Here is a 26,731-nt window from a genome sequence, read left to right on the forward strand (position 1 = left end):
CACCAAAGATCCCCCTCAGTCCCCAGTACTATCATAAGCTAGAGATGAGCAGTGCTGGTAAAAGTTAATGAAAAATGTGAATAAATAACAGACAAATATTTTTCTAGGACATACAGTGAATAGGAATATTTTAGGCCTATGCGGTGTCCTAGGACTGGCTAAACTTTGTTTGACTTCTTTTGCGAGCACTAAAGCTACCTGGAAGTTGAAAAAAAAATCGTGGAATTCAAGTATACAGATATTATTGTGTTAATACATTTTGAAGGACTTTTAAAGTGAAACCAGGTGCCTAAAGAAATTCTGTGTTTCTTAGTAAGAGGTATGTCTTACTTGGGAGCATGGAGATTTAGTCAATTAGGAGACATACTAGAGAAATTAATGTGTCAAGCACTATGGAAGAAATATCTAAGTACTAAGTTTAGTTTTTACAATGTATTTATATATCAAGTCTTTTAGATGTAAGAAGGCTATTTCAAAACAAAAAATTTATTTAGTCAAGAACCATAGTAGATATAGTCATTACTGTATTCAATCCTCAATAATTTCTGAAAGTATTGATAAATCTATTTTATGAGTTTGGAAACTATGGCCCAAACAGATGAAGATATCATAATCATGTGATTATGACCATATATCATATACTATATGATCATATATTGTAAGTGCTTAATTTCATAATCATGGTTGTATGTTTAGGGATTCAAACTCAGATCTTTGAAAACACAAGGCCCATGTTCTTCCACCTATATCAGATGGTGTCTGACTAATTTTCTTGTTCACTGTCAAATTTATCAGTTACTGAAAGTGCTGCTAGCATTTTGGGGGAGAGGGGTTTAAATAAAACCAGTTTACTATATTAATGATTAATGCCAAACAGGAAAAAAAGCTGTTTAGAAGAAGATCCAGACTATCAATGATAAAGGGATAAATACTTCTATAGAAAGAAAATACTATTAGTTTATCTTAAAGAAATCTAACAAGAATTGAACTCATGATGAACCTCCGAAAATGGATACTAGAAAGGTAAATTCTAGGGGGTCAGGTGGTGGTGCACCAGGTTAAGTGCACATATTACTAAGCACAAGGACCTGTATGAGGATCCGGGTTCGAGCCACCTGGCTCTCTACCTGCAGCAAGGATGCTTCATAGGTGGTGAAGCAGGTCTGCAAGTCTCTCTCTCTCTCTCTCTCTCCCCTCTCAATTTCTCTCTGTCCTATCCAATACAACAAATGAAAAACGGCCACTAGGAGCAGTGGAGTCCTAGTGTCGCCACCAAGCCCCAGCAATAACCCTGGAAACAAAGCAAACAAACAAAAAAGTCAATTCTAAAATACACTTCACTGCAGGGTGGTAGCACAGTGAATGAAACCTTGGACTCACAGACACAAGGCCCCAAGTTTGATTTCCAGCATCACATGTGACAGAATGATGCTCTGGTTCTCTCTCCCTCTCTTTCTCATTAATGAATAGATCCTTTAAAAGTATATTACAACCATTATATATATATATATATATATATATATATATATATATATATATATATATAGCAACTTTATTAGGGCATATAAAAGACTTTTTAGTATGTAAGAACTATTAAAATAGATAACTATATTGATGCAAGTCCATTTCATAGTCCATTGTTTAGGAGTTGTGGCAAGTAACAAAAAGAAACAAATCCTAAAAGTAATCCTGATAATGTCTGAATGAACATAAAATATTTAACAGAAACAAAATGCCAATCAAACTTTTTCTTTTTACTAGAGTTGAATAAGTGATACCTATCTGGGGAAAGAGTATAGATATATGTGAACTATATGAACAATGATTTTATTTTTAAGGCCCTTTTCTAATTTTCTTTAAGCAATATTGCAATTCTAAAAGTAAATATATTTTAAAAAGAAAACTGCATGCTCATGTTTTACTTATGGTCTAGAATTGCATACTGACCTTTAATTTATTTCAGTGTATTTTAAAATAAAAATGGTACCAGTCATGCTTTTCAAGTGAAACATAAGCGGATTCTCTTGGATTTATTCTTTCTCAGTCATATTCTCCTGCCTGGCTTGGTCTGTTAGAAGAAACCCTCACACTTACTCTGCTGAAATCTAAAGGTTAACAATCCACAATGCCTGAGTGAAAACTTACCTTTTTGATTTCCTTACTTGATCTGAATGCCTGTTGAATAAAAGAATCACTCTCAATGGCTTCAATCTCTTTTACTCTTCTCACTTGTTCAACCAGAGTGATTTGGTCTAAAAAATAAAATGAATTTTGTGTATTTGTATTGTGTAATGTATTTGACGTATAAGTCAACAACATTATGTCAAGGCAACATTATTATGAATTAATTTTACAACTTTAGATATTGAATTGGAGGAAAATATTTTATAGTAAAGGTATAAGAAAATTTTTCATCTTGAGATTCATGATTAGAATATTCTGACATGTGTGGTCCGGGAGGTGGCACAATGGATAAATCAGTGGGCTCTCAAGCAGGAGGTCTCAAGTTCAACCCCCAGCAGCACACATACCAGAGTGATATATGGTCCTTTCTCTCTCTCTCTCTGCCTGTCATTCCTCATGAATAAATAATAAAATTCTCAAAAAAAAAAAAAGAATATTCTGATGTGCATAAGACTCAGCTAAAATCTAAATCATTGCTAGGAAGGCAAACCAGTCTGGTGAAAGGGTTTAAAAACATCTAAACCAATTTTATTATATATATGTATAAATGCTATGTATGTTCATATAAATATACATTAATAAAAGCATGATAAATCCATTTGTTACCAACACCTCACTTCTATAATCACTAACTTTTGGGTGTTCTTATTGCATGTACCCATCCCTTTTATCCATACCCATGCTTTTATGGGTAGATCTGTAGTATTTAAAAGTAAATTCCAGATATGACAGCATGTCAAATTAGGGCTTAAGTAAAACAAGACTCAGCCCTGCAACTACAACGCTCTCATACAAATATACTATCAATAATTCCACAGGATCATCTTATATAGTTCATTTAATTTCCCTGACTGTCCCAAAGTCTCTTTTATAGTTGGATTACCTGAAATAGGATTCAAACAAGGGCCGCATGTCATTGAACTGAAAAGCATCTCCTATCCCTTTTAGGCACTTGAAGTCATTTTCCCCTCCCACTGATATTTACTTATTGAAGAAAACGAATAACTTATCCTTTTCTTATTTATTTTTCTTTTCCACTCACCAGGATTTCACTGCTGAAGACAGGAAAATAAAAGAGACAAAGCGAGAGAGGGGAAAACATCACAGAATTACTGAAGCTCCCTCCAGTGCAGTGGGGGCTGGGTTCGAATCTTGGCCATGTGCACAGTATGGTACTTACTCTTTAAAAGGATCTACATAATGCACTTCTCTGATTTTATTCTCATAGTGTCACTTAACATGGTTCCCTATATTTATCTAAAGATCTGTAATAGAGCATATCTAAAACTTACCCTATATTTTCCCTGAAAAGAAAAAAAATTTTGGAAAAGAAAAATTTAATCTATTAATTAATTAATTAATCTATTAATTAATTTAATCTATTAATTACAAAACAATCTCTTCTAAATTGACAGTAATGCCAGTCAGAGAACAGCAGATGGCGCCATCAGCCAGGATGTAATCATGGGCTATGTGTCATGAGTTTCACAAAAACTATCTGCCACATAAAAATTTCAGCTTCAACTGATTCCTTTTAAACATTAATACTTTATGATTTTTCCTTAAGTTAAAAGTGTGTTTTATGTTATTAAAATTTGGTGGGTCTGTTTCATAATTATTGGGTTACTTTGGCTACACTTCTGGGGAAAAACATTTACATACTAGTAGTACTACTGAATAATACAAGAAAAAAACTGTTTTCAATTCAAATTGACTTAAGTACTAGTAAAGACAGGACTATCCATGAAGTTCCCTTATATGGGACAATACAGATACTGAAAACAAAATAAAGCCTTTAAAATACAATGCTTTTCCAAGGGCTTACATAATTGAAAGGAAACCAGCGAACTAGCTACTTAAATACATACATAAACAAAGCTGACTATTCAATAAAATCTGTAAACAAATACAGAATCCTGTAAAATTTACTTGACATTTGAAAGTTATTAAAACAATTTCTCATGAACACAAATTGCAACAAAATACAGTCATTGTTTAACTTTTTACAACAGTACATACTAAGTGTCTCTCATAAAGCATAGAAAGCCTGCAGTAGAAATTCATCCAACCCCAGCATTTTAAAATTGTTCATAATCCCTAGGCACAAATGTACAGAACTGACATTCACAAATAAATGGAAAGATGAGAAAATTCCTAGACAGAATGGGTCCTCTCAGTCTTCAGTACATTTCTATACAGCACCAAATTTTAGAAATCAGCGAGTTTCCTCAATGTCTCTAGTTAAACACTGTCCTCCCCTCTGTGGATATAAGTCATCTTACATTAAACTGCTCTCCATTGTCAAATTAAGTAACAGGTCTCACTCCACTGAAGCTGTACCAGGGAAGAACTTGTATTTATTTTAACAAATATTACTTTAATTAAAAAAAATTATTTTCTCTTTTGTTGTCCTTGTTTTTTATTGTTGTTATATTATTGTTGTTGTTACTGATGTCATTGTTGTTGGGTAGGACAGAGAGAAATGGAGAGAGGAGGGGAAGACAGAAAGGGAGAGAGAAAGACAAGACACTTACAGACCTGCTTCACCACCTGTGAAGCGACTCCCCTGCAGGTGGGGAGCTGGGGGCTTGAACCGGGATCCTTAAGCCAGTCCTTGTGCTTTGTGCCATGTGCGCTTAACCGGCTGTGCTACCACCCTACTCTCTATTTTTAACCAGAGCACTGATCAGCTCTGGCTTATGGTGGTGCAGGGTACTGAACCTGGGACTTCGGAGCCTCAGGCATGAGAGTTAACTTTGCATAACCATTATGCTATCTACCTCCTAGGGAAGAATTTCTGACAGATACTTTATTTCATACAAGGGAGCTGGGCAGAAGGCTAGACTTTCCTAAAAACAAAACCCACAGTTAAAGCTTTGCACAGCCCTTCTCACACAGAAGCTCTTGGCTTTTTCCAAACTCTCTGCCATTTAAGGCCAGGCTTTGTGCTCACCTTTTGGTGACATGTTCTCTTACTCCCTATGAGACAGCCTCTTGCACAGGTCAGCTGGGTCTTGGCTATGTTGCCCTGTACTGATTCTGACAATGGAAATGGAAGCATCTTTTCCTCAGTTAGAAGAGCCTTTTTTTTTTTTTTTTTGTCAACTCCAGGCCTTCCTGTAGTGTGCTCTATCACTTAGCAAACCAATTAATAAGCATCTGTTGAAAAACTAAAAAAATAAAAGGCATTGAGAGTCAGGTGGTAGCACAGTGGGTTAAGCGCAGGTGGTGCTAAGCGCATGGACTGACTAAGGATCCTGGTTCGAGCCCCCGGCTCCTCACCTGCAGGGGAGTCACTTCACAGGCAGTGAAGCAGGTCTGCAGGTGTCTATCTTTCTCTCCCCCTCTGTCTTCCCCTCCTCTCTCCATTTCTCTCTATCCTATCCAGCAACGACAACATCAAGAACAACAACAATAACTACAACAATAATAAAAAAACAAGGGCAACAAAAAGGAAAATAAATAAATAAAAGACATCAAAGTAACCATTGGTCAAATAAAACACCACACTGGGGGAGGTAGTGCTGATGTTAGACCACAAGTTTATGTAACTTAAAGTCAAATGTCCTTGAATGAGGAGTTTTAATAGCTCAGACTCAGACTGTATGGGCTCAGTGCTGTCTGTGTGATCTTGGGCATGCAGCTCAAGCTATAAAGGCTTTGGTTCTCTTCTCTATGGATGGGGTGAACAGCTCAAACATCACCAGGGAGTTGAGTGAGGGGGCTCTCTCTCTCCCTCCTTAAGAAAATTTGAGCTATTTATCATACCTGGCACGGTCCTGGGATAATTCAGCCAAGAGAAGAATCATGTGATAGAGCAGGCCATGGAATTTAACAAGTGACAGCTAAGACTAGTAATGGTACTAGAGTACTAACTTAGCAAGTGCACCAAAGATATGGAAGTTGGCTAACAAGTTTCTATGTAAACTTCTCATTTTCTTCTTTAAAAATATTATTTTATAGAAAGAAAGGGGGGAGCAAGGGGGCTAGGTGATGGCACACATGGTTAAGTGTATATATTACCATGCACAAGGATCCAGGTTCAAGCCCCACCTGTAGGGGAAACGTTATAAACGGTGAAGCAGGGCTGCAGGTGTCTCTTTCCCTTTTTCTGTTTCTCTCCTAAATGTCTCTCTGTTCTAGCAAATAAGACCAATAAATAAAGTTTTAAAAGAGAGAGAGAGAGAGAGAGAGGAAGAGGAGGAGAGATAGAAACACCATAGCATTGCGTAGCTCTGGCTTCTGGCAGTGCTGGGAATCAAACTTCAAGCAAAGTCATTCAAGTTGGGCATGCTATTGCTGCATTGTCTACCTGGCCTAAATTTCTTTCCCTTTTTTTTTTTTTTAAGATTAAAAACATTTCCTATGAGATAGTTTCACATAACAGAGAGAGAGACAGAGACAGAGAGAGAGAGAGAGAGAGAAAGGAGTAAGAGCATGATTCTAGTACTTCCAGTTGCAGGGGACTGAACTGGGAGACTCAGACAAGCAAATCCTGCAATCCACCAGCTGGACTGTCTCCCCAGCTTCAACTTCTAAACTTCTGAGCATGTGGTTTAAGGCCGGCAGTCTTTTTTTGAGTTCTGCCATGTGATGTCTGGTTTAGCTTACGCCTCCTGTGGCAGGGCAGGGGGCGGGCAGGGCAGTCCTGGCACATATCTGAGAAGAAACAACGGGCCCAACTCAAGGCATCACTCACGACATCAGACTTCTCCTGACCTACTGGATAATCCACCTGTCATGGTGGCTGGTGGGAGAGGCAGCGCTCTATGAGTACACAGGGACCCAGAGATAGAAGGTCTTGTCAGTTCTTTCTTTTATTTTAATGATCTTTATTTATTGGGTAGAGACAATCTGAAATTGAGAGGGACGGGGGTAATAGAGAGGGAGAGACACCCACAGCACTGCTTTACCACTCGCAAAGCTTTGCTCCTGCAGGTGGGGATTGGGGGCTGGAACCTGGGTCCTTGGGTATTGTAACATATGTGCTCAGCCAGGTGCGCTACCACCCAGCCCCAGTCTTGTCACTTGCATGCAAGTGTCCCCAAAGTGGCAGTGTGCTAGAAAACGAACCGAGTGCCTGTAGCTAGCTGTGCAGACACTTGGCTTTAACCAGACTTTGGAAAGCCTTTCTGCTGCATAAGGCCAGGTGCTAATTCCCACTTAAACACTTTCCCAAAGGCCAGAGGAGCTTGTCTGGGTGCAGAGGCAAGGAAGCTGGCAATGCCAGTCCCTGTGTTAAACAGCACTACGATGGTGACCACACTGGACTGTCCTTCTCTGAGACATACAGCTACTATTATCCTCACTGTCTGCATGAGAAATGAAGGATAAAGAACTAGGCAAGTCACATGGCTAGTTGGTGGGAGAAATGTGACCCAATCCCTGATTGCGATTCATTGTAAGTCATTATTTCCTAATCAAATAAATTCATTACCAACACCTGCCATGCAATACATTATTTCCCCCCTCCTCATTCATTTACTAGAAATAATAGGTGTTCTCGGTATTGTTCTTACTCTGCATTTTAATGCTTATTCATTCAAAGACATACAGTGTAGATTTATTGCAGAGAAGATGCCATATATATTATCTTGGTCTTCTGCATTAACTTAAGCGAGGCCTTAGATGCATGTTTTCAGACTCTTTCACATCTTAAAGACTTACATACGTTACACTCTGAATCCCTTTATTTATGCATATAAAAGGTTTGTAGAAAGCCTAGCATTCTTTCATTTAAACCAGAAAACAGCCCAACTAGTAAATTACTACATTAGAGCTTTTTTTTTTTTTATTGTACAACAAATGCCATTACACAAAAGTAGACCACTTTCTGTGAATAAGGATAAACCAATAACCATCATGTAGCCCAACTGCATAGATTATTGTCTATGCTTGATTCACGTGTAATAAACGTGGGTAGTTAAATCCACTTTCCTACACTGGTAAGAAATGGCAATTCCAAGGAAGCTACAGCGGCTGGAAGTTTTCTTATTCTAATAGAAAAAAAGAATGTAATTTGAGGATTAGCGGAATACAGACTCTGAAGTTGCTGCTCGCTGTCCATTTTAATTCTAGAATTCTTATTGACTCTAATTAAAATTCTGCAGAGGGAAGAGTTGTATGTTTCTAAGGAGCTCGCAGTGAATGCTGTCTGCCAGCCATCTCCAAACACCCCATAACCACACACAACTCGCCTGTCAGGAGAGCTAATGCAGACGTCGCAGGGCACACCGCATTTGTCACTGTGGCTAATATCAGAGATACGAGGCTCTTTTTTCTTAGCACACAAAAGCAAGATATGTAATTCAATGCTCAATTTACCCCTGTCTCGCAGGAGATTTTTCCCCGCTAATTGATAGAAATTAAGCCATTAATCAAGCCACTAGCCATCATTCAAACCAGAGAAGATGAATACAAACTTTCATCATAACCACCTTCCCCATTTTAGTGTTCATTAGCATTAATTTTTAATGCAATTATGCTATTCTTTTACGCTGAGCTCATAAATTACTGCTCTTTTGTTGCTGGCTGGCCTTGTAAAATCCAAACTAATGCTTTGTGCTCTGATCTTAAAGGCAATTACTAGGTTCTTCTATCTTTTATATCTCTGCATCCCCGGTAACCTTTATATATAACGAACACCCATAACTGACTATGCCTGTTTGTTTTTATAATGCCTCTGTATGATTCTCTGTGAGCATATAAATGTAGAAATGTATCTATGATAAACCTGTATACACACATGCACATAATACAAAATGTAGATGTAGGCCTAAAAAATAAGATCTCACAGATCATTTGTTGTTTAGGGTCAATTATAAAGATATTATTATGGTAATAATATACTGTAGTACAGCATGATAAGAATGTGATGCATCACTGTATTAAAGTTATAATTCTTATAAAAAATCAGAGAAAGACAATAGCAATATTATTAGAGATTGATTATTACAAATATTTGCAAGGGCCAAACAACTATTAAAAATAGAAAAAGCGTGGTCCAGGAGGTGGCGCAATGATAAAGCTTTGGACTCTCAAGCATGCGGTCCTGAGTTTGATCCCAGGCAGCACATGTGCCAGAGTGATGTCTGGTTCTCTCTCTCCTCCTATCTTTCTCATAAATAAATAAAATCTTAAAAAAAAATAAATATATTTATAAAAAAAACAGAAAAAGTATCAGCTGGGGCCCTGTTCAGGGAGTCCTGTGATACTCAAACAGACATGATGGGCCTAGACCTCAAATAAACCCCTCTCTCCATTGTTAGTGGTCATTCCTATCAGGAACAACAAAACAGACCCCTTTGTGGGCCCCCATAGTACCTTGCCCTCAACTTGTATCAACAATGGTAAAAGATGTTCCATCCTCTGAAGGGAGGCTGGAAAACATACTCTATGCTACACCTGAGGAAGATGGGTCCTGATATTGGGGCAGCTTGGAATGTTACTACTGATGACCACAGAATGTGAGCTCAAATCTATAGGGATGCAGAGGTCACATAAGCTCCTAAGCTGAATATGGGCCTCAGATCACATCAGATCGATGGGGTTTACAGTAAATGATATTTATACACTTTTCCCATATTTGGGAGTTATTCTCTTCCCTGATCCAGCTTTCTGGTCCCTTTTCCAGCCATGACATCACCTCCCCAGACAATAACTTGGATCCACCTGCATATCAGATTTCAGGTTCAGGGAAAAACAATTAAACAAAAGACCTAGTATAGCCACAGGCCCTTTGGAATTTAACTAAAATATGCCTACTAGCTATCTACAAAACGGAGACACCCCCTCCCCCTCAACTCTTCATCTGCACTATTCCAGCCTTTAGGTCCATGATTGGTCAACTGTCGGTTGTGGCCAGGTGTCGGGCTGCGCAGCAGAGAAGAGAGAGAGAGGAGGTCTGGAGCAAATGGGGTACACAAATCTTTATTATAGGATCAGGGGGGTGACTCAGGCCATGTGGAGTCAGCTGACAATGGCCGTCCCCACTACCTCACCACCGGGCAAGAAGGAAGGGACGCTGAGAGAGCCGAGAGCCCAGAGAGAGAGCCAAGAGAGAGAGAGCGAGGGGGGGAAGTGAGAGAGCTTTTATTAGGCAACAAAAAGGAGTGACGTGTGGGGGCAAGATTGGTTGAAGGGGGGCTATGCTAGGATTTCGCGGGGTGTGGTAAAACCCGGGGGCAGAGACTGCATGAGAATAATTCCTCAGCATCATCTCTTTCTTTCCCTTTATATCTAAATGGACACAGTAAAGAAATATGGAGCAAGAGGCAAACCCCTTTGGGGGGAGCCCCAGACCTGCATGGTTTTATTTACCGCACGGAGATCTTGGAGGAGGCACCATTTTCCCGAGCGCTTTTCAATCACAAAGACAGGAGTATTCCATGGGCTTAGAGAATGACGAATGTGTCCCAAGGATAACTGCTCTCAGATGAGCTCCTTTAAAATTTCTAGTTTATCCCTAGGTAAAGGCCACTGTTCCACCCATACAGGCTCATTAGAAAGCCAGCCTAAGTGGGGAGTTTGCATACGAACAGTGGCAGTTAGTATTGGGGGGTGCTGATTAGATCTGGTCTCTCAGGAGCGAGTGTTACGCTCTGCAGAGGCATCTGTGGATATCCTAACATCAAGACATTCCAGAAGATCCCTGCCCAGTAGGTTGGTGCTAATATCAGCTACCAAAGGGCAGAAGTGTCCGGTAGAACCTTCTGGGTCTTCCCACTCGAGCGAATCTCGTGTGCGAAATGAAAGGGTCACCCCTCCTACTCCATGTATACTGGGTCCGGGGAGGAGTTCCCAATTTTGGGGAACCTCTGCTTGCCTTAAAATCGTCTTTTCTGCCCCCCGTGTCAATCAAAAATTTAAAAGGAATATTGTCAATCTTTACTGTCATAGTAGGGTGACCTCGTTCTAAAACAGGAGTGGTCCACAAAATCTCAGGCCCCGAATTTGTACCATTCAGGGGCGTACCATCTTTATGAAATTTGGACCAACAATCTCTCTTCCAATGAAACCCTTTACGACATCTGGGACAAACCGTACGTGGCTTCTGGCTCCCTGACTGAAGGCGGGTTGTCCTGATTGGAGGCGGGATTGCCCTGACTGGAGGCGTGGTAGCTCTAACTGGAGGTGGGGTTGCTCTAACTGGAGGCGTGGTCGCAACTTATCAGGACATTGGTTACACCAATGCCCTTGGCGACTGCACTGAAAGCAGGCCCCGTTTTGATTACGTGGGGTAACTGCATAAACCTGTGTCGAAGCAGGTGCCCCATAAGAGCCTGATGTAAGTTCCTGTGTCGCTAAAATCCAATTATCTGGGTGTAGGTGTTTAAGACTAAGGCATGCCTGACGGAATTGTGGTATCATGCCATCCCAGACAATAGAGCGCAGGAGTAGAGAGCGGACTTCAGGATTATAAACCTTTCTCTCTAAGCTCATCCTCACCCTTGAGATGAAGTTCGCTAATGATTCATCAGTGCCTTGGCGAAGAGAGTTAATGGGAGCTGAAGAATCTACATTGGTTGGGGTCACCCTTTCCCATGCTTGTGTTGCGCAGATGCATACCTGTTCAAAATAACCGGTTGGAAACCTGGATTCTGCCTGCTGAGTTCCAGATTCAAACGCTCCTGCTCCAAACAAAACATCAAAATTCCATTCTACCTGTTTGTTACTATTTTCCTGCGATTGTCTAGAGCATTCATCACGGAAGCATGCTTTCCATTGTAGGTAGAGGGGGTCTGGGAGTGCAGCACGAGCCAGGTCTTTCCAGTCCTGGGGGGTGTTAAGGTGCTGATAAAAACTCCTTAAAATGGACTTGGTCCATGGAGCGTGAATTCCATCCTCCTTAACTGCTTGTCGGAGTTCTCTGAGATCTTTAGAGGAGTATGGATGCCACAGCTGAGGGTTTTGTCTAGAGGGGGCCATGTTTACCGGGAAGGTGTGGATTTGGCTTGATGACGCTGGGGAGAGAGCTACGGAAGTGGAAGGTGCCGTAGAAGCCGCCGTGGCGGCCGCAGGGGAAACTGAACACGTATCTACGGGGACAGAGCTCTCAGGGTGGACTGCAAGTGGTTTAAGGTCCCTAAATGCTGAAAAAATATCCTTTAACTCTCGTATCTCAGCCACCAGATCTCTTAATGATGAGGTGTCAGCAGGGGGAGGAGTTGAAGGAGAGGAAGCCATAGGGTCTCTTAGTGATGAGGTATTAGCAGGGGGAGGGTCTAGAGAAGCAGAAGCCGGAACTGGGCTGACAGTAGGTGGGTTTAGAGAGGTGGAAACCGGAACTGGGCTAGCTCAGTGGGTAGAGCATGAGACTCTTAATCTCACAGTCGTGGGTTCATGCCCCACGTTGGGCGCCAGGTGTCGGTTGTGGCCAGGTGTCGGGCTGTGCAGCGGAGGAGAGGAGGTCCGGAGCAAACAGGGTACACAAATCTTTATTATAGGATCGGGGGGGTGACTCAGGCCATGTGGAGTCAGCTGACAATGGCCGTCCCCACTACCTCACCACCAGGCAAGAAGGAAGGGACGCTGAGAGAGCCGAGAGCCCAGAGAGAGAGCCGAGAGAGGGGGGGGAAGTGAGAGCTTTTATTGGGCAACAACCAGGGGTGACGTGTGGGGGCAGGATTGGTTGAAGGGGGGATCTGCTAGGATTTCGCGGGGCATGGTAAAACCTGGGGGCAGAGACTGCATCAGAATAATTCCTCAGCCTCAGTCAACAATTTGTTTGGCTTTGTATGTTAACTCTTTTCAGCCACCAGTTTCCAGATGCTAGCAGGATGCCAACCAGACTTCCCTGGACAGACTACCCCATCAATATGTCCTGGAGCTCCACTTCCTCTGCCCCACTAGGGAAAGAGAGAGGCAAGCTGGGAGTACGGATCGACCTGTCAATGCCCATATTCAGCGGGGAAGCAATTACAGAAACCAGACTTTCCACCTTCTGCATCCCACAATGACCTTGGGTCCATACTCCCAGAGGGTTAAAGAATAGGAAAGCTGTGGTCTGGAAGGTGGCAAAGTGGCTAAGGCATTAGACTCTCAAGCATGAGGTCCTGAGTTCTATCCCCAGCAGCACATGTACCAGAGTGATGGCTGGTTCTTTCTCATGAATAAATAAATAAATTCTTTAAAAAAAGAAAAAATAGGAAAGCTATCAAGGGAGAGGATGTTATATGGATTTCTGGTGGTGGCAATTGGGAATTGTGTGGAGTTGTGCCCCTCTTATCCTATGGCTTTGTCAGTGTTTCCTTTTTATAAAACAAACAAAAACAGAAAAAGCAAATTATAAAACATTAAAACCTCTTAGTTCTTTACCTAGACTTGTTGTTTTCTGTTCAACCCCCTACTTTAAAAATATGTGTTGAGGGTGTCGGGCTGTATGTAGCACAGTGGGTTAAGCGCATATGGCACAAAGCACAAGGACCGACATAAGGATCCAAGTTCGAGCCCCGGCTCCCCACCTGCAGGGTAGTCTCTTCACAGGCAGTGAAGCAGGTCTGCAAGTGTCTATCTTTCTCTCCCCCTCTCTGTTTTCCCCTCCTCTCTCTATTTCTCTCTGTCCTATCCAACAACAATGACAACAATAATAACTACAACAATGAAACAACAAGGGCAAGAAAATGGAATAAATAAATATATAAAAAGAAAATACTAATAAATGTGTTGAAACTTGGAAAACTGAGTTAAAAACAAAGAGAACTGAAAGATAAAAAGAGTAATATGTCCAATACATGTCAGTATGGTCGTATAATAGCTTCATAGCCTTATACTTTTCAAGGTGGATACATGAGCTTATTAGAAATTGATAGTAAATAAGCAAACTCAACATATCCATATGAACTCAACATATCCACTTAGTCCTCCATCACAGACAAGGTGAAATGACAGACTTCCTTTACAGTTCCCCAAAACATGGGGTATGCCCACTCTTAGGTGCAGAGGAGACTAAACAACTTTAGCTCTTGTATAATTCTAATAATGCTTTTGGCTTTGTTGCTGTTACTAGACTCTGACACCTACTCGGTAGTAGAGAGGGCATGTATGGGGGGCTGTGTGGTAGCACACCTACTTGAGCGCACATATTACAATGCACAAGGACCCAGGTTCAAATTCTTGGTCCCCACCTGCGGGGGAAAAACTTTGTGAGTTGTTAAACAGTGCTGCAGGTCTCTCTATATCCTACCCTCTTGATTTCTAGCTGTCACTCTATATCCTACCCTCTTGATTTCTAGCTGTCTTTCTATATCCTACCCTCTTGATTTCTAGCTGTCTCTATCCAATAAATAAACAGAATAATTAAAAAATGGGGGGAGGAGAGCGCATGTACAACACACAGATGAAAAAACCTGGTAGCAACTCATTCACCCTGCACAACTGATGTTGACCATACATGCCACAGGATGGAGGGAGAGTAGTAGAGTCTGTTCAGTTGTTTTCTTTTTTTCTTTTCTGCCACACCCCCCATAGGTGGGGAGCAGGAGCTTGAACCTGGGTCCTTGCACATTGTAACATGTGCACTCTACCAGGTGCACGACTACAAGGCCCCTGTTCAGGCATTTTCAATCAAAAGTGACCTGTGAACCATTAAATTTTGAAGATATAAAAGAACTTCATATCTTATGCCTTATGTCTCTTTTCATAGTTAGTTCTTCCTTAAGTTTTATCTTAATTTTTTTTTTTTATTTTCAACTTTTTTTTTTTTTTAGCCACCAGGAATATCTTTGTGGCTTGATGCCTATACAGTGAATCACCACTTCTTTTTTTTTTTTTTTTCTTGCCTCCAGGATTATTGCTGGGACTCAGTTCCTGCACCATGAATCCACTGCTCCTGGAGGCCGTTTCCCCCCCCTTTTGTTGCCCTTGTTGTTGTAGCCTTGTAGTAGTTATTATTGTTGTTGTTGATGTCATTCATTGCTGGATAGGACAGAGAGAAATGGAGAGAGGAGGGGAAAACAGAGAGGGGAAGAGAAAGATAAGACACCTGCAGACATGCTTCACTGCTTGTGAAGCGACTCCCCTGCAGGTGGGGAGCCGGGGTCTTGAACCGGGATCCTTAGGCAGGTTCTTGCGCTTTGCGCCACGTGTGCTTAACCCACTGCGCTATCGCCCAACCCCAGAATCCACCACTTCTGGCAGCCCTTTCTTCCTCCTTCTTTTCCTTTTTATAAGACAAAGAGAAATTGAGAGAAGGGGAGAAGGAAGAAGAGAGGGAAGGCTTCCAAGTTCATAGAAGAGTCTGTCGCTTGACATGCCTGAATTGCCCAGAACACACTGACTGAAAAAGTGAAGAAGTTCAGAAAGAAGAACTGAAATTAATTCAGTAAATGTGTATTTCATGTCTACATGTACCTAAGATTCTTGGTAAAAATAATATACTTTTTGCCCTCTGAGAACCTTTGGAAAAAAGAAAACTTTTATTTAGAATTGTTATTTGCAAGAAGTTTTTTTTTTTTTTTTTTTTTTTTGCAAGAAGTTTTAAGCTAAGGGATTTGTTGTGTTTAAGAAGAACATTCGTGTCTGTAATTTCATATGATTATAAACAGGCATAAATTGTGGCCATAAATAATACCCACATTTTTCAAATCAGACTTTGATCCTGTTAAAGTTTAAAATACCCTAAGAGCTCCTCAGTCTTGGAATCACTGATAACTTTACATAACAAATAGTTAAGAGTGACTACGCTCATTTTATATACTTAACAGATTTATGTATGATTTTAATCCTTTTTTAAGACTTACTTATCTAATGAAAGAGAGAGTGAGATAGACAGAGAGACAGACGGACAGACTGCAGCATCTGGTCTGGCATATGTGATGCCAGGAATCAAATCCTTCTGCATACAAGACTTGTGCTCTACCCATTGACCCACCACTTTGGCTGCAGTCTGCAGAGATGTGGAGGGGATGGGATGTGGAGCTCTGGTGGTGGGAACTGTACAGAATTGTACCCCTCTTACCCCACAATCTTATCAATCATTATTAACTCACTAATAAAAAAAAAGAAAAAAAGGAGATGTATTATGAAAGTACAAGATATAAAGTCATAAGGTTTTATAAATCTATAAGTGTTGGTGGCAGGATTTTTGCCAATAAAAGTAATTTGAAAAACGCATTCAGGTGTAACTGATGGTAGAAAAATTAGAAGTGAAATAAAGAATGATAGATCAACAGTAGAGGAAGATTTTCAGTGACAATTAAAAAACAAAAACTGGACTGGGAGTATGGACCGACCAGTCAACGCCCATGTTCAGCGGGGAAGCAATTACAGAAGCCAGACCTTCCACCTTCTGCAACCCACAATGACCCTGGGTCTATGCTCCCAGAGGGATAGAGAATGGGAAAGCTATCAGGGGAGGGGATGGGATATGGAGATTGGGTGGTGGGAATTGTGTGGAGTTGTACCCCTCCTATTCTATGGTTTTGTTAATTTATCCTTTCTTAAATAAAAAATAAATTAAAAAATAAATAAAAACAACAACTGGGGGTTGGGCGGTAGAGCAATGGGTTAAGTGCACATGGTGTGAAGTGCAAGGAACCGCATAAGGATCCCAGTTTGAGCCCCGGGCTACCCATCTGCAGGAGGGTCGCTTCACAAGCGGTGAAGCAGTGCTGCAGGTGTCTATCTTTCTCTCCCCTCCGCCTCTGTGTCTTCCCCTCCTCTCTCCATTTCTCTCTATCCTGTCCAACAACAATGACATCAATAATAACAACAATAATAACCATAACAACGATGAAACAGATAAAACAAGGGCAACAAAAGGGGGGGAAAAAGCCTCCAAGAGCAGTGGATTCATGGTGTAGGCACCAAGCCCCAGCAATAACCCTGGAGGCAAACAAACAAACAAACAAAAATAAACAACAACTAAGGATGAGAGTATGTTTTGAGTTTGAACTACTTGGAGAAATTATAACTGTCTGTAGTCCCTTTAGAGACAGTAATGGAGAGTCCTTAAATAAAAATGAAATGACCATGTGACTTGCCATAGACTCTTAGGTATTTACCCAAAGGACACACACTTATCCAAAGGTACATATGTGCCCCTATATTCATGGCTGCATTATTCCCAGTGGTCAAAGAGTGGAAGCAGACTAAATACCCATCAACAGATGATTGGCTAATGAAGCTATGGGATATATATATATATATATATATATATATATATATATATATATTCCAAAATATACCACTCTGCAGTCAAAAAAGATGATATCGAATCCTTTGGGACAAAATAGAACTGGGAAGGGGGAGACAGGGTGGTAGAGAGACAGAGAGACACCTGCAACACTGCTTCACCAATCACGAATGGACATTTTCAATGACAAACTAATGGTGTTTTCAATGACAAACACAATACTTAAATTCACAAAGTTACAAAAATAGTACCAAGCTCAGTTCTATTTAGAGGTGAAGTGATGGAAATTGAGAGCTCAAAGTCCTACAGGTGTAAGTTCAAGACTCACTTGCCTTGCCATCTTGTCAAGAATTTTTCTCACAGATTTCTGTCTTCTGAGTTAAGATACGGTCTATTTACTCAAGGACAAATATGATTTCTACTTGGAGGGACACTTCAGCAAAGGTGAGTTTATGGTTCAGTGTAAGGAATCTGAGTCCTGCCAGACTGATAGCTTTCGGGGAAGGACAGACGCAGGTGAGGAATTAAAGGAATGATCAGGACTGTGTGGGAGATAAAATTTAGGAGTAAGGCAGCACAAGGTTCTGAAAAATGGAGCAAAGGAAGTAGGACAAGAGAGGAAGAAGAGATGGTCAAGAACCACCTGCAGTGGGTCTCTAATACAGATAGCTGGCCACAACAGCCCAGTGTGAGGACTGGGGCCCAGTTTCTCACTACACTTTGGAACATAACTTCTGAGCAATCTGTTCACCATACGTTTTGCTTCTTACGGATCTACATTAACCAACTATACACGACTGATATTTTAAAGTTCTGTGACCTTGGGGGTGGGAGAAAGTCACACTGGTGACAATCATTCTGTAGTATCTCAAAACCTGAGCAGAAATACTCATCATAGCTTCATACCAGGAGAGATATTTATATACATCTTACAGTATTTTTACTTATCTGTAGCATCAGTGACTGAAAGAACCAGGGAATGCTAGTCATGCCGAATAGAAATAAACTTTTTTAAAAAAATTATTTATTTATTTATGAGAAAGATAAGAAGAGAGAGAAAGAACCAGACATCATTCTGGCATCATGTGCTGCTGGGGATCAAACTTGGAACCTCATGCTTGAGAGTCCAAAGCTTTACCACTGCGCCACCTCCTGGACCATAGAAATAAACTTTAAGGGTGGGGGTAGATAGCATAATGGTTATGCAAAGAGACGCTCCCGCCTGAGGCTCCAAAGTCCCAGGTTCAATCTCCTGCACCACAATAAGCCAGAGCTGCGCAGTGCTCTGGTGTTACTGTGTCTTTCTCTCTCTGCATCTCTCTCAAAAATAAAATATAAAAAAGAAGTAAACTTTAATTTAAAATAATGGAATATAATTTCAACCAGTGAATACTAAACTTTACTAAAATACAAATATGTATATATACATAAACATTCAAGGTCTATTTAAACTCATTTAACAATCAAAAACTGATGTAACAACATTCACACTAAAAATAAACCTCTGAAAACAAAACCACCACAAAGCCACAATTAATTTTAAACATTTTAGGAAGAGTTTCTACAGGCTGACTCAAGACTTGATCCTGGCTGCCAGGTGGACAGAAGAGGTCAATAACCCAGAAGCACTGAGACAGTGATTAGTCAGAGAGTAAAACAAGTCCCTGGAAGCAATTATTGTCCAACAAGTCAGAAAGACATTTGACCAACATAGTCAGAAAATGGATTTAGAAGGTAAGTTTCAGTGTTTCCCTACAGTCTTGCTTAGTAAATACATTTAGAAAACCAGTTACACCCATACAATAACCGCTCACTATGAAAAGCTTTGTTCAAAAGTGAAAAATAATAAGATGACCTTACTTGTCTCTCCATGTAATGTGAGTACATAATTGTATTTTTTGTCCAGACATATTGCCTAGTAAGCTCTAAGAGAATCTAGCATGATCCAAAGGTAGCAGCAACCATACTGAAATTTTGCTACAAAATAGCCAAAGGGCAAAGCTGCATGAATTAAGGAAAAAGGACTGCTTCACAGTCTAAGAAGAATGAGTGCTTGGCACATACTAAGCATACATTCACATTCAGTGGCCATTTTTTGAAAGATTAGCTGAACATAGATTGACAATCTGCAATTGTCCCTCTTCACTGCTGAGGGAAATTCATTTATGGTTTTCTCTCTTCACTGATTGGGGAAATGGCCGATACTTGTTTATTGCTCTCAAGAACTTCTAGAAAGTACTGAAAAGCTACCTTTTCATTGCCTTAGAATCTACTAAATGATGACCTTTCTAGGTTCTATCTCTTTTCTTTCTCTCATCCATTATGAACTAGCAGTGATCACTTCCTCACTCTAGAAAGATCCTATGGGGGGAATCAAATTTAGAATGTTTAGAAACCACAAATAAGGCCCATGTGGCTAAGCAACAAAGAGGCTTGGTTGATGAAATTAGCAGGAATCAGATTATGTAGTGTTTTATAAGTGAGGGTATGAAGTCTGAATCTTATTATAAAGCTGGTAGAAAAACCAAAGAAAATGGTAGTTTAAATTCAGGGGGTCAGTTACATAAATTTTAAAAGTTACAGTTGTACATCTTAATTTTTTAACAAGTGATAGTTAAAAAGATATCCTATGTGCAAGAATAAGAAGACTCAATATACTGAGTATCATTTCTCACTAAATCAATTTATGGGTTCAATGTGATTTTAATAAAAAAATCTCAGAATACAAATTAGTCATTTAATTTAATTATCTGTTTAAATAATCTCAAATTTATTCTCAACTTACATGGAAAAGGAAAGATTTAAAATAACCCAAATGTTCATAATATAAAAATGAGTCTAGGTGGCCTGTTTTTCCCAGATTCTAGAAACTAACTTATAATATACTTACTATAACTCTAGTAGTTAATACATACAATACCTACTGTAAGGCTATATTACAGTATAATAGAATAGAGAGGCCAAGAGTTGTCTACGCATATGGGGAAACCTGCTTTGTAGTTCAGTAGAGAAAGGAGGAGCAATACCTACATTATGTTGGCATAAAGTTATCCATAAAAAATTTGATGCTTACAAGTGTGCCATAAAAATCAATCACACGTGGCATAATAACTTAAATGTGAAAAACAAAGTTTTGAGAAGCATGCGAAAGAATATGCTTATGACTGAATGAGAGATGAATTTCTAACACAGTAAAAAGTATAAGACATAAGGGATGATTTACTGATAGAAAGTATCTGCAGTGCATGCTGACAAAACACGTCAACGACTTTAACAGGCATGCCAGAGATACCAAACTGAACGTCATTGAGAAGATGCTCAACCCTATAAGGAATTTTGGAAACAAGGTCAGATACCATTTCAGATACCATTATTTTTAATTTTATTTTTTAAAATTTTTATTTATATAAAGGAAACACAAAAACCATAGGATAAGAGTGGCAAATTAAAAAGCCTGAAAATATCAAGTAGGCAAGGATGTGTAGAAACCAGACGTGTTACATAATGCTCGATAGACTGTGTCAGCCTCTCCTCTCTCCCCCTCCCTTACCCTCTCCTCCTTTAGTTTTTAATTGCCACCAGGGTTATTGCTTCAAATCCACCGCTCCCAGTGGCCACTGCCCCTCCCCGCTTTTATCTTCTTTCTGTTTTTATTTATTTATTTTTTATTTTATTTCATTTTATCTTTTGCCTCCAGGGTTATCGCTGGGGCTCAGTGCCTGCACCACGAATCTACTGCTCCTGGAGGCTATTTTTTCCCTTTTGTTGCCCTTGTTTTCTCGTTGTTGTGGTTATTATTGTTGTTGTTATTGATGTCACTGTTTTGGACAGGACAGAGAGAAATGGAGATAGGAGGAGATACAGAGAGCAGGAGAGAAAGATAGACACCTGCAGACCTGCTTCACCGCTTGTGAAGTGACCCCCCTGCAGATGGGGAGCCAGGGGGCTCGAACCAGGATCCTGTATAAGTACCATGAGCTAACTGATCGCGCCAGTGGAGCTCATTGAACCAGGATCCTTTCGCTGGTCCTTGCGTGAGTCCTTGAGCTTTGTGCACTTAACCCACTGCGCTAATGCCCACCCCCCTCTTTCTGTTTTACTGGATGTTACATAGAGAAATTGAGGGAGGAGGGGGAGATAGAGAGGAAGAGAGAAAGATAGACACTTACAGACATGCTTCACTGCTGTGAAGCGTCCCTCCTGTAGGTGGGGAGTGGGGGATTGAGCCTGGGTCCTTGTGCATGGTAATACGTGCGCTCAACCAGGTGTATACCTCCAGACCTTATGTATCAGCATTTCCTTAGGGCATATATTACTATAAAAAGAATTGCTGAGATTTAAGGTAGACATATCCTTCAGTCTACCAGACAGTGCCAAATGGTTTCTCATTATCAAGAAGCAATGCTCTTTTTATGGACTACCAAAGTGCTGTTACTGATGCTGCTTTTAAAACAAACATTCATAATGCTACTTATAAAGTTTTGCTCTGTGGATCAGGGAGACAGCATAGCAGAAATGTACCCAAAGGCCTCGGGTTCAATTCCTAATACCACCATTATTCAGAGCTGAGCAGTGATCTGGTCTCTCTCTAGCTCTCATATGAAAATAAAAATTTTCTCTGCAGTTAAACCTGTGGTAGAAACAAACTTCTGGAGGGTCTTAACTAAGGAAGGACTTGTAAATCTCTGTATAAATCTGGCCTATAAACTTGAGCTCATCATTTTCCAACAGGGGTCATTTGGTTTCAGGCATGCTAAACTTAATTCAGTATTCAATTATCTGAGGAACTAACTCTCTCATTTCCAGGTTTTGCAACTGCTTCCTTCTACATGGTACTCCTCGTTTTGTCCCTTTCATTCAAACAAATATTAGTTCTTAAGCTCTTAGATTGGAAATTACTTTCTCCAGATATCTTTCCTAAAGCTCTCTAGCCCTTCTGTGACCTTTATAGCATACAGTTCTATAGTTCCTCTAGCAGGCTGGAACATCTATCTGCCTTCTAGTCTCCAGGACAGGAATTGTACTTCTGTAGAACTGAGTTCAAAAGCCACTTCCTAGGAAACCTCTGGGTTTATCCCCCTCAATATAGGATCTCCTTAAAGTATGGTTTTATATACCTGCCCACACTGTGGGCGTGCACAGAACTTTGGTGTAAAGTGGAACCATACTTTTGCAATCTTATGTTTTCAGTTTTATTTGTTTTATTATTATTATTATTATTATTATTATTATTATTATTATTACCAGAGCACTGCTCAGCTCTGGTTTATGGTGGTGCAGGGGATTAAACCTGAGATTTTGGAGCCTCAGGCATGACAGTCGCTTTGCATAACCATTATGCTATCTACCTCACCCTTTTCGTTATCTCATAAACTATGACTAAATCATTAATAAAATTATATTAATTTAAAATAGAGAAATGCAAATAATTAAAGATATAGGCATTTCATTCCCAATTATGGGGAAGAAAAGATAAGTCTGGGAGTCGGGCAGTAGCGCAGCGGGTGGGTTAAGTGTACGTGGCATGTAGCACAAGGATCGGCATAAGGATCCGGTTTCGAGCCCCCGCTCCCCACCTGCAGGGGGAGTCCCTTCATAGGCGGTGAAGCAGGTCTGCAGGTGTCTATCTTTCTCTCCCCCCTCTGTCTTCCCCTCCTCTCTCCATTTCTCTCTGTCCTATCTAACAAAAGATGATATCAATAACAACAATAACTACAATAACAATAAAAAACAACAACAAGGGCAACAAAAGGGAAAATAAATAAATATAAAAAAAGAAAAAGAAGAGAAGTCTAAGACAAAACAATACCTCTGTGCAGTAGTTGCTTTCTTCTGTGCGGAAAGACCACAGATTATAAGTCATATGAGTCTCATAAGACAAAAAGACTGCCTCATAAAAAAGTGCTGTGGTAGCTACATAAAGGCATAAATAAAATAGTGTATTATAAAAAATATCTGCCAGTGACCTGGTAATAGATTTTGACTGAATTGATCACCCACTGACAGAGCTCAACATAGTCCTGTAAATGCATCAACTATGTAATGAACAGCTATTAAGTTTATTGATTTTCTGATTTCCATTGATAGCTAACAGGCCAAAGGTACACATCAATATTTGTGTTAGTAATACCCAAGAGCTAACAATCTTGATAAATGAAAACCTCAAAAGTCTAAACAGTCCAAATGAATGGAAAATTGAAGGGCAAACCTCAGAATCTAAATGAAATACCTAACAAATGAATCTAATATACTTGGTAACTCAGTGAAGTCAGTGAGGATCACTTTTAACTCTAAGAAACCTTCAAGGTTTCTTTTGTCTAACAGTAGAGTTGGTTCCTAGTAGATATGCTCCCTACTTCCTGCCTTGGTCCAGACTTTTTTTTTTTTTTTTTTTTTCCTCCAGGGTTATTGCTGGGACTCAGTGCCTGCACCATGAATGTGCTGCTCCTGGAGGCCATTTTTTCCCTTTTGTTGCCCTTGTTGTTTATCACTGTTGTTGTTGTTATTGTTGTCATTGTTGTTGGACAGGACAGAGAGAAACTGAGAGAGGAAGGGAAGACAGAGGGGGAGAGAAAAAGAGATACCTGCAGCCCTGCTTCACCACCTGTGAAGCAACTCCCTACAGTTGGGGAGCCAGGGGATCGAACCAGGATCCTTATGCCGGTCCCTGCACTTTGCGCCATGTGTGCTTAACCCACTGCACTACCGCCCGACCCCCTCGCTACTGCTGGAACCCCTGGCCCAGATTTTTAAGCTATGTGATCTCTAGCCAAGTCTTGCATAATTTTACAAAAGCCCTTTTATACTATAGTTCATCTGTACAAGTCTGGAGAGAGAGATTGTTTTTAATTTTTAAATGCACATACAGACTTTGAAGATCAGGGTGACTAAGTGGAAAGATCAAGGTCATTTGCAGTTATCATCCCCCATCCCAGATCTACTGACTCAGAAACTCTGGGTTAGAGTCAATGCCCAGGGGGTTTGAGGAACACTAAAATTTGAGAACCAGTGGTCTTTCCTAGTCAAACAGAAACCTGACCTTTAAAAAAGTATCCAGAAAATGTGATACGTACATAAAATCAAAACTATGTTGTTATTCATAGGAAGAGTAACTATTTACAAAATAAATTTTAACTATCAATAGTCCCTTAAGATATTTATTATCAGAAATTCAATATGTAATTTTAATATCCAGGAAAAAGAAGTTATTATAGGGACATGGATAACACAAAAGAATGTATAGTTTCAGATAATTTTTATGTATACTTGGTTGAAAAATATTTATTTATTATTGAGAGAGAGAGAGAAAGGATACCAGAGAATTTCACCGTCACATAGGATAATGGGCCACCTTTTATGTATATCTTGTCTATATGACATAACTACATATGTGGATATAAATATGTACATATATATTATACTTACAATTATTATTATTTTTTAATTTTAAAGATTTATTTATTAATGAGAGAAAGAATCAGAGTATCACTCTCGCATATGTGATGCCAGGGATAGAACTCTGGATCTCACGCTTGAGAGTTCAATGCTTTATCCACTGTACTAACTCACAGGCCTGCAATTACATCTTGGTAGCAGAATTACTTTCTCAGGATGTTGACTTAAGCCCCGGTTTAGAAACTTTTTTCTATAAAAGAGCAGCAATAACACTGTCAGACTTTGCAGGCCATGCTGGCTGTTCTAGCAACTGGATTCTGCAGTTGCAGACAATATGTAAACAATGAGTGTGGCTTTCGTTCCAGTGGTGCTCTGTTTACAAAACCAATAGCAGGCTGGATTCTGCAGGTCAGCTGTAGTGTGCTGACCTGATTTAAGCTGTCATTAAACACATTTCCATTACCCAAGCTTCCTGAGCAACTGAGGGTAGTATGTGCATAATTTGGAACTGAAAGCTGCATGAATAATTCACACTGGAGGCAGCGTTTTGTATGAAGAAAGTACATGTAATGTGATAAATTTAAACTATGTATACACCTTTAATGGCATTCTCAGAATTAGATTTCAAAGACAGAAACTTTGTGAGGGAAAAGTTCATAGACGTTATACCTAATATGACATCCTGCACCTAGTAAGTATTTATTAGTATCTGTTGACTTACTAGCTACTATGTTTTGTGACAACAAGAATATTCTACTTTGTCAATTGTTGTTAGAGTAGGCGTACCCTTTTCCGGGGTATGGAGATAGTATATAAGAAACCAAGGGTTTAGAGTTATAAACTGAGTTTAAGTCCTGGACCTTGTCATACTTAAACAAAAGTGTGACTACAGGAAATCATTCAACTTTTGTAAAAATAAATAAATAAATAAATAAATAAATCACACTTAACAAGGGCTTTTGCTTTTAGAGCACTTCTTCCATAATGTTTGATTTTTTAAAATTTATTATTTATGTGACATTAGGAAATGAACCCAGGACTTCATGTATGCATGATGTCATTGCTAAGTTATCCACTGAGTAAGATTTTTTCCCTTTACTTCAGAGAGCAAGAGAGATGAACAGGACAGTAAGAAGAGACAGTACAGCACTACTCTACCAACCAAGGAGCTTCCTTCAGCGCTGCTTGTCCTTCACATGTGGCACATGTGCATGAAAGGCATGTATTCTACCAGCTGAGTGTATCTCTGGGCCTCCTTCCTCCTTCCTTCCTTCCTTCCTCCCTCCCTCTCTTCTCTCTCTCTTCCTTCCTTTCTTTCTTCCTCTTTTTCTTTCTTTCTCTTTTTCTTTTTTATCAGAGCACTGTTCAACTCTGGTTTATGGTGGTGTGGGGGATTGAACCTGGGATTTTGGAGCCTCAGGCATGAGAGTTTCTTTGCATAACCATTATACTATCTACCCCTGCCCTCTTTCTTTCTTCTTTTCCTCCTTTCTTTCTCTTCCTTTTTTTCCCTCCCTCCCTCCCTCCCTCCCTTCCTTCCTTATCTGTGAAAGGTTCTTCCTGTAGTGGATTCTTGTGAGGTAAAACCACATGAAAAAAAACACAGATACACAAAGCTACACTGTAGGCTCTTTGCCTCACTTGCCTCCATGCTCTTCTATTGCCAAGTACAGCTTGACTATAAGATATTGAAATGATACAAGAAGATGTTCATTCTTGTCCTAAGACTTTCTCTAGTTTGGCCCATATGTGTAGCACCTCTTTGAAAGAGGTGTTTTTTTTAAAAGCAATTCAGATAAGAAACAGACAAAATTCCTGTTTAGTCTTCTCTTTCCCTTTATGCTCCCCTACCCCTAACAACAAAAAAAATACAGTATAACCTCAAACCTCAGACCAGTAGGATAACTCAGTAGTATAGAAATTGATTCATGGCATATTGCACCAAAGTAAAAGACTCTGGGGTGGGTGGGTGGGGAGAATACAGGTCCATGAAGGATGACAGAGGACCTAGTGGGGGTT

At 40.0% G+C, this 26,731-nt stretch overlaps 1 protein-coding gene across 6 annotated transcripts in view; it reads right to left on the reverse strand.

Moving 5' to 3' along the window:
* The window catches only part of RSRC1 (arginine and serine rich coiled-coil 1), a 365,711-nt gene that overhangs the window by 10,141 nt on the left and 328,839 nt on the right, over positions 1–26,731 (reverse strand). For all 6 annotated transcript variants that reach the window (XM_060197599.1, XM_060197601.1, XM_060197597.1 and 3 more), the window contains one exon: positions 2,146–2,252. In XM_060197599.1, coding sequence (XP_060053582.1) covers positions 2,146–2,252 — 107 coding nt within the window. The remainder of the gene's footprint in view (positions 1–2,145; positions 2,253–26,731) is intronic.

Source organism: Erinaceus europaeus, chromosome 9 (genome assembly GCF_950295315.1).
Source record: "Erinaceus europaeus chromosome 9, mEriEur2.1, whole genome shotgun sequence".
NCBI classification, from domain to species: domain Eukaryota; kingdom Metazoa; phylum Chordata; class Mammalia; order Eulipotyphla; family Erinaceidae; genus Erinaceus; species Erinaceus europaeus.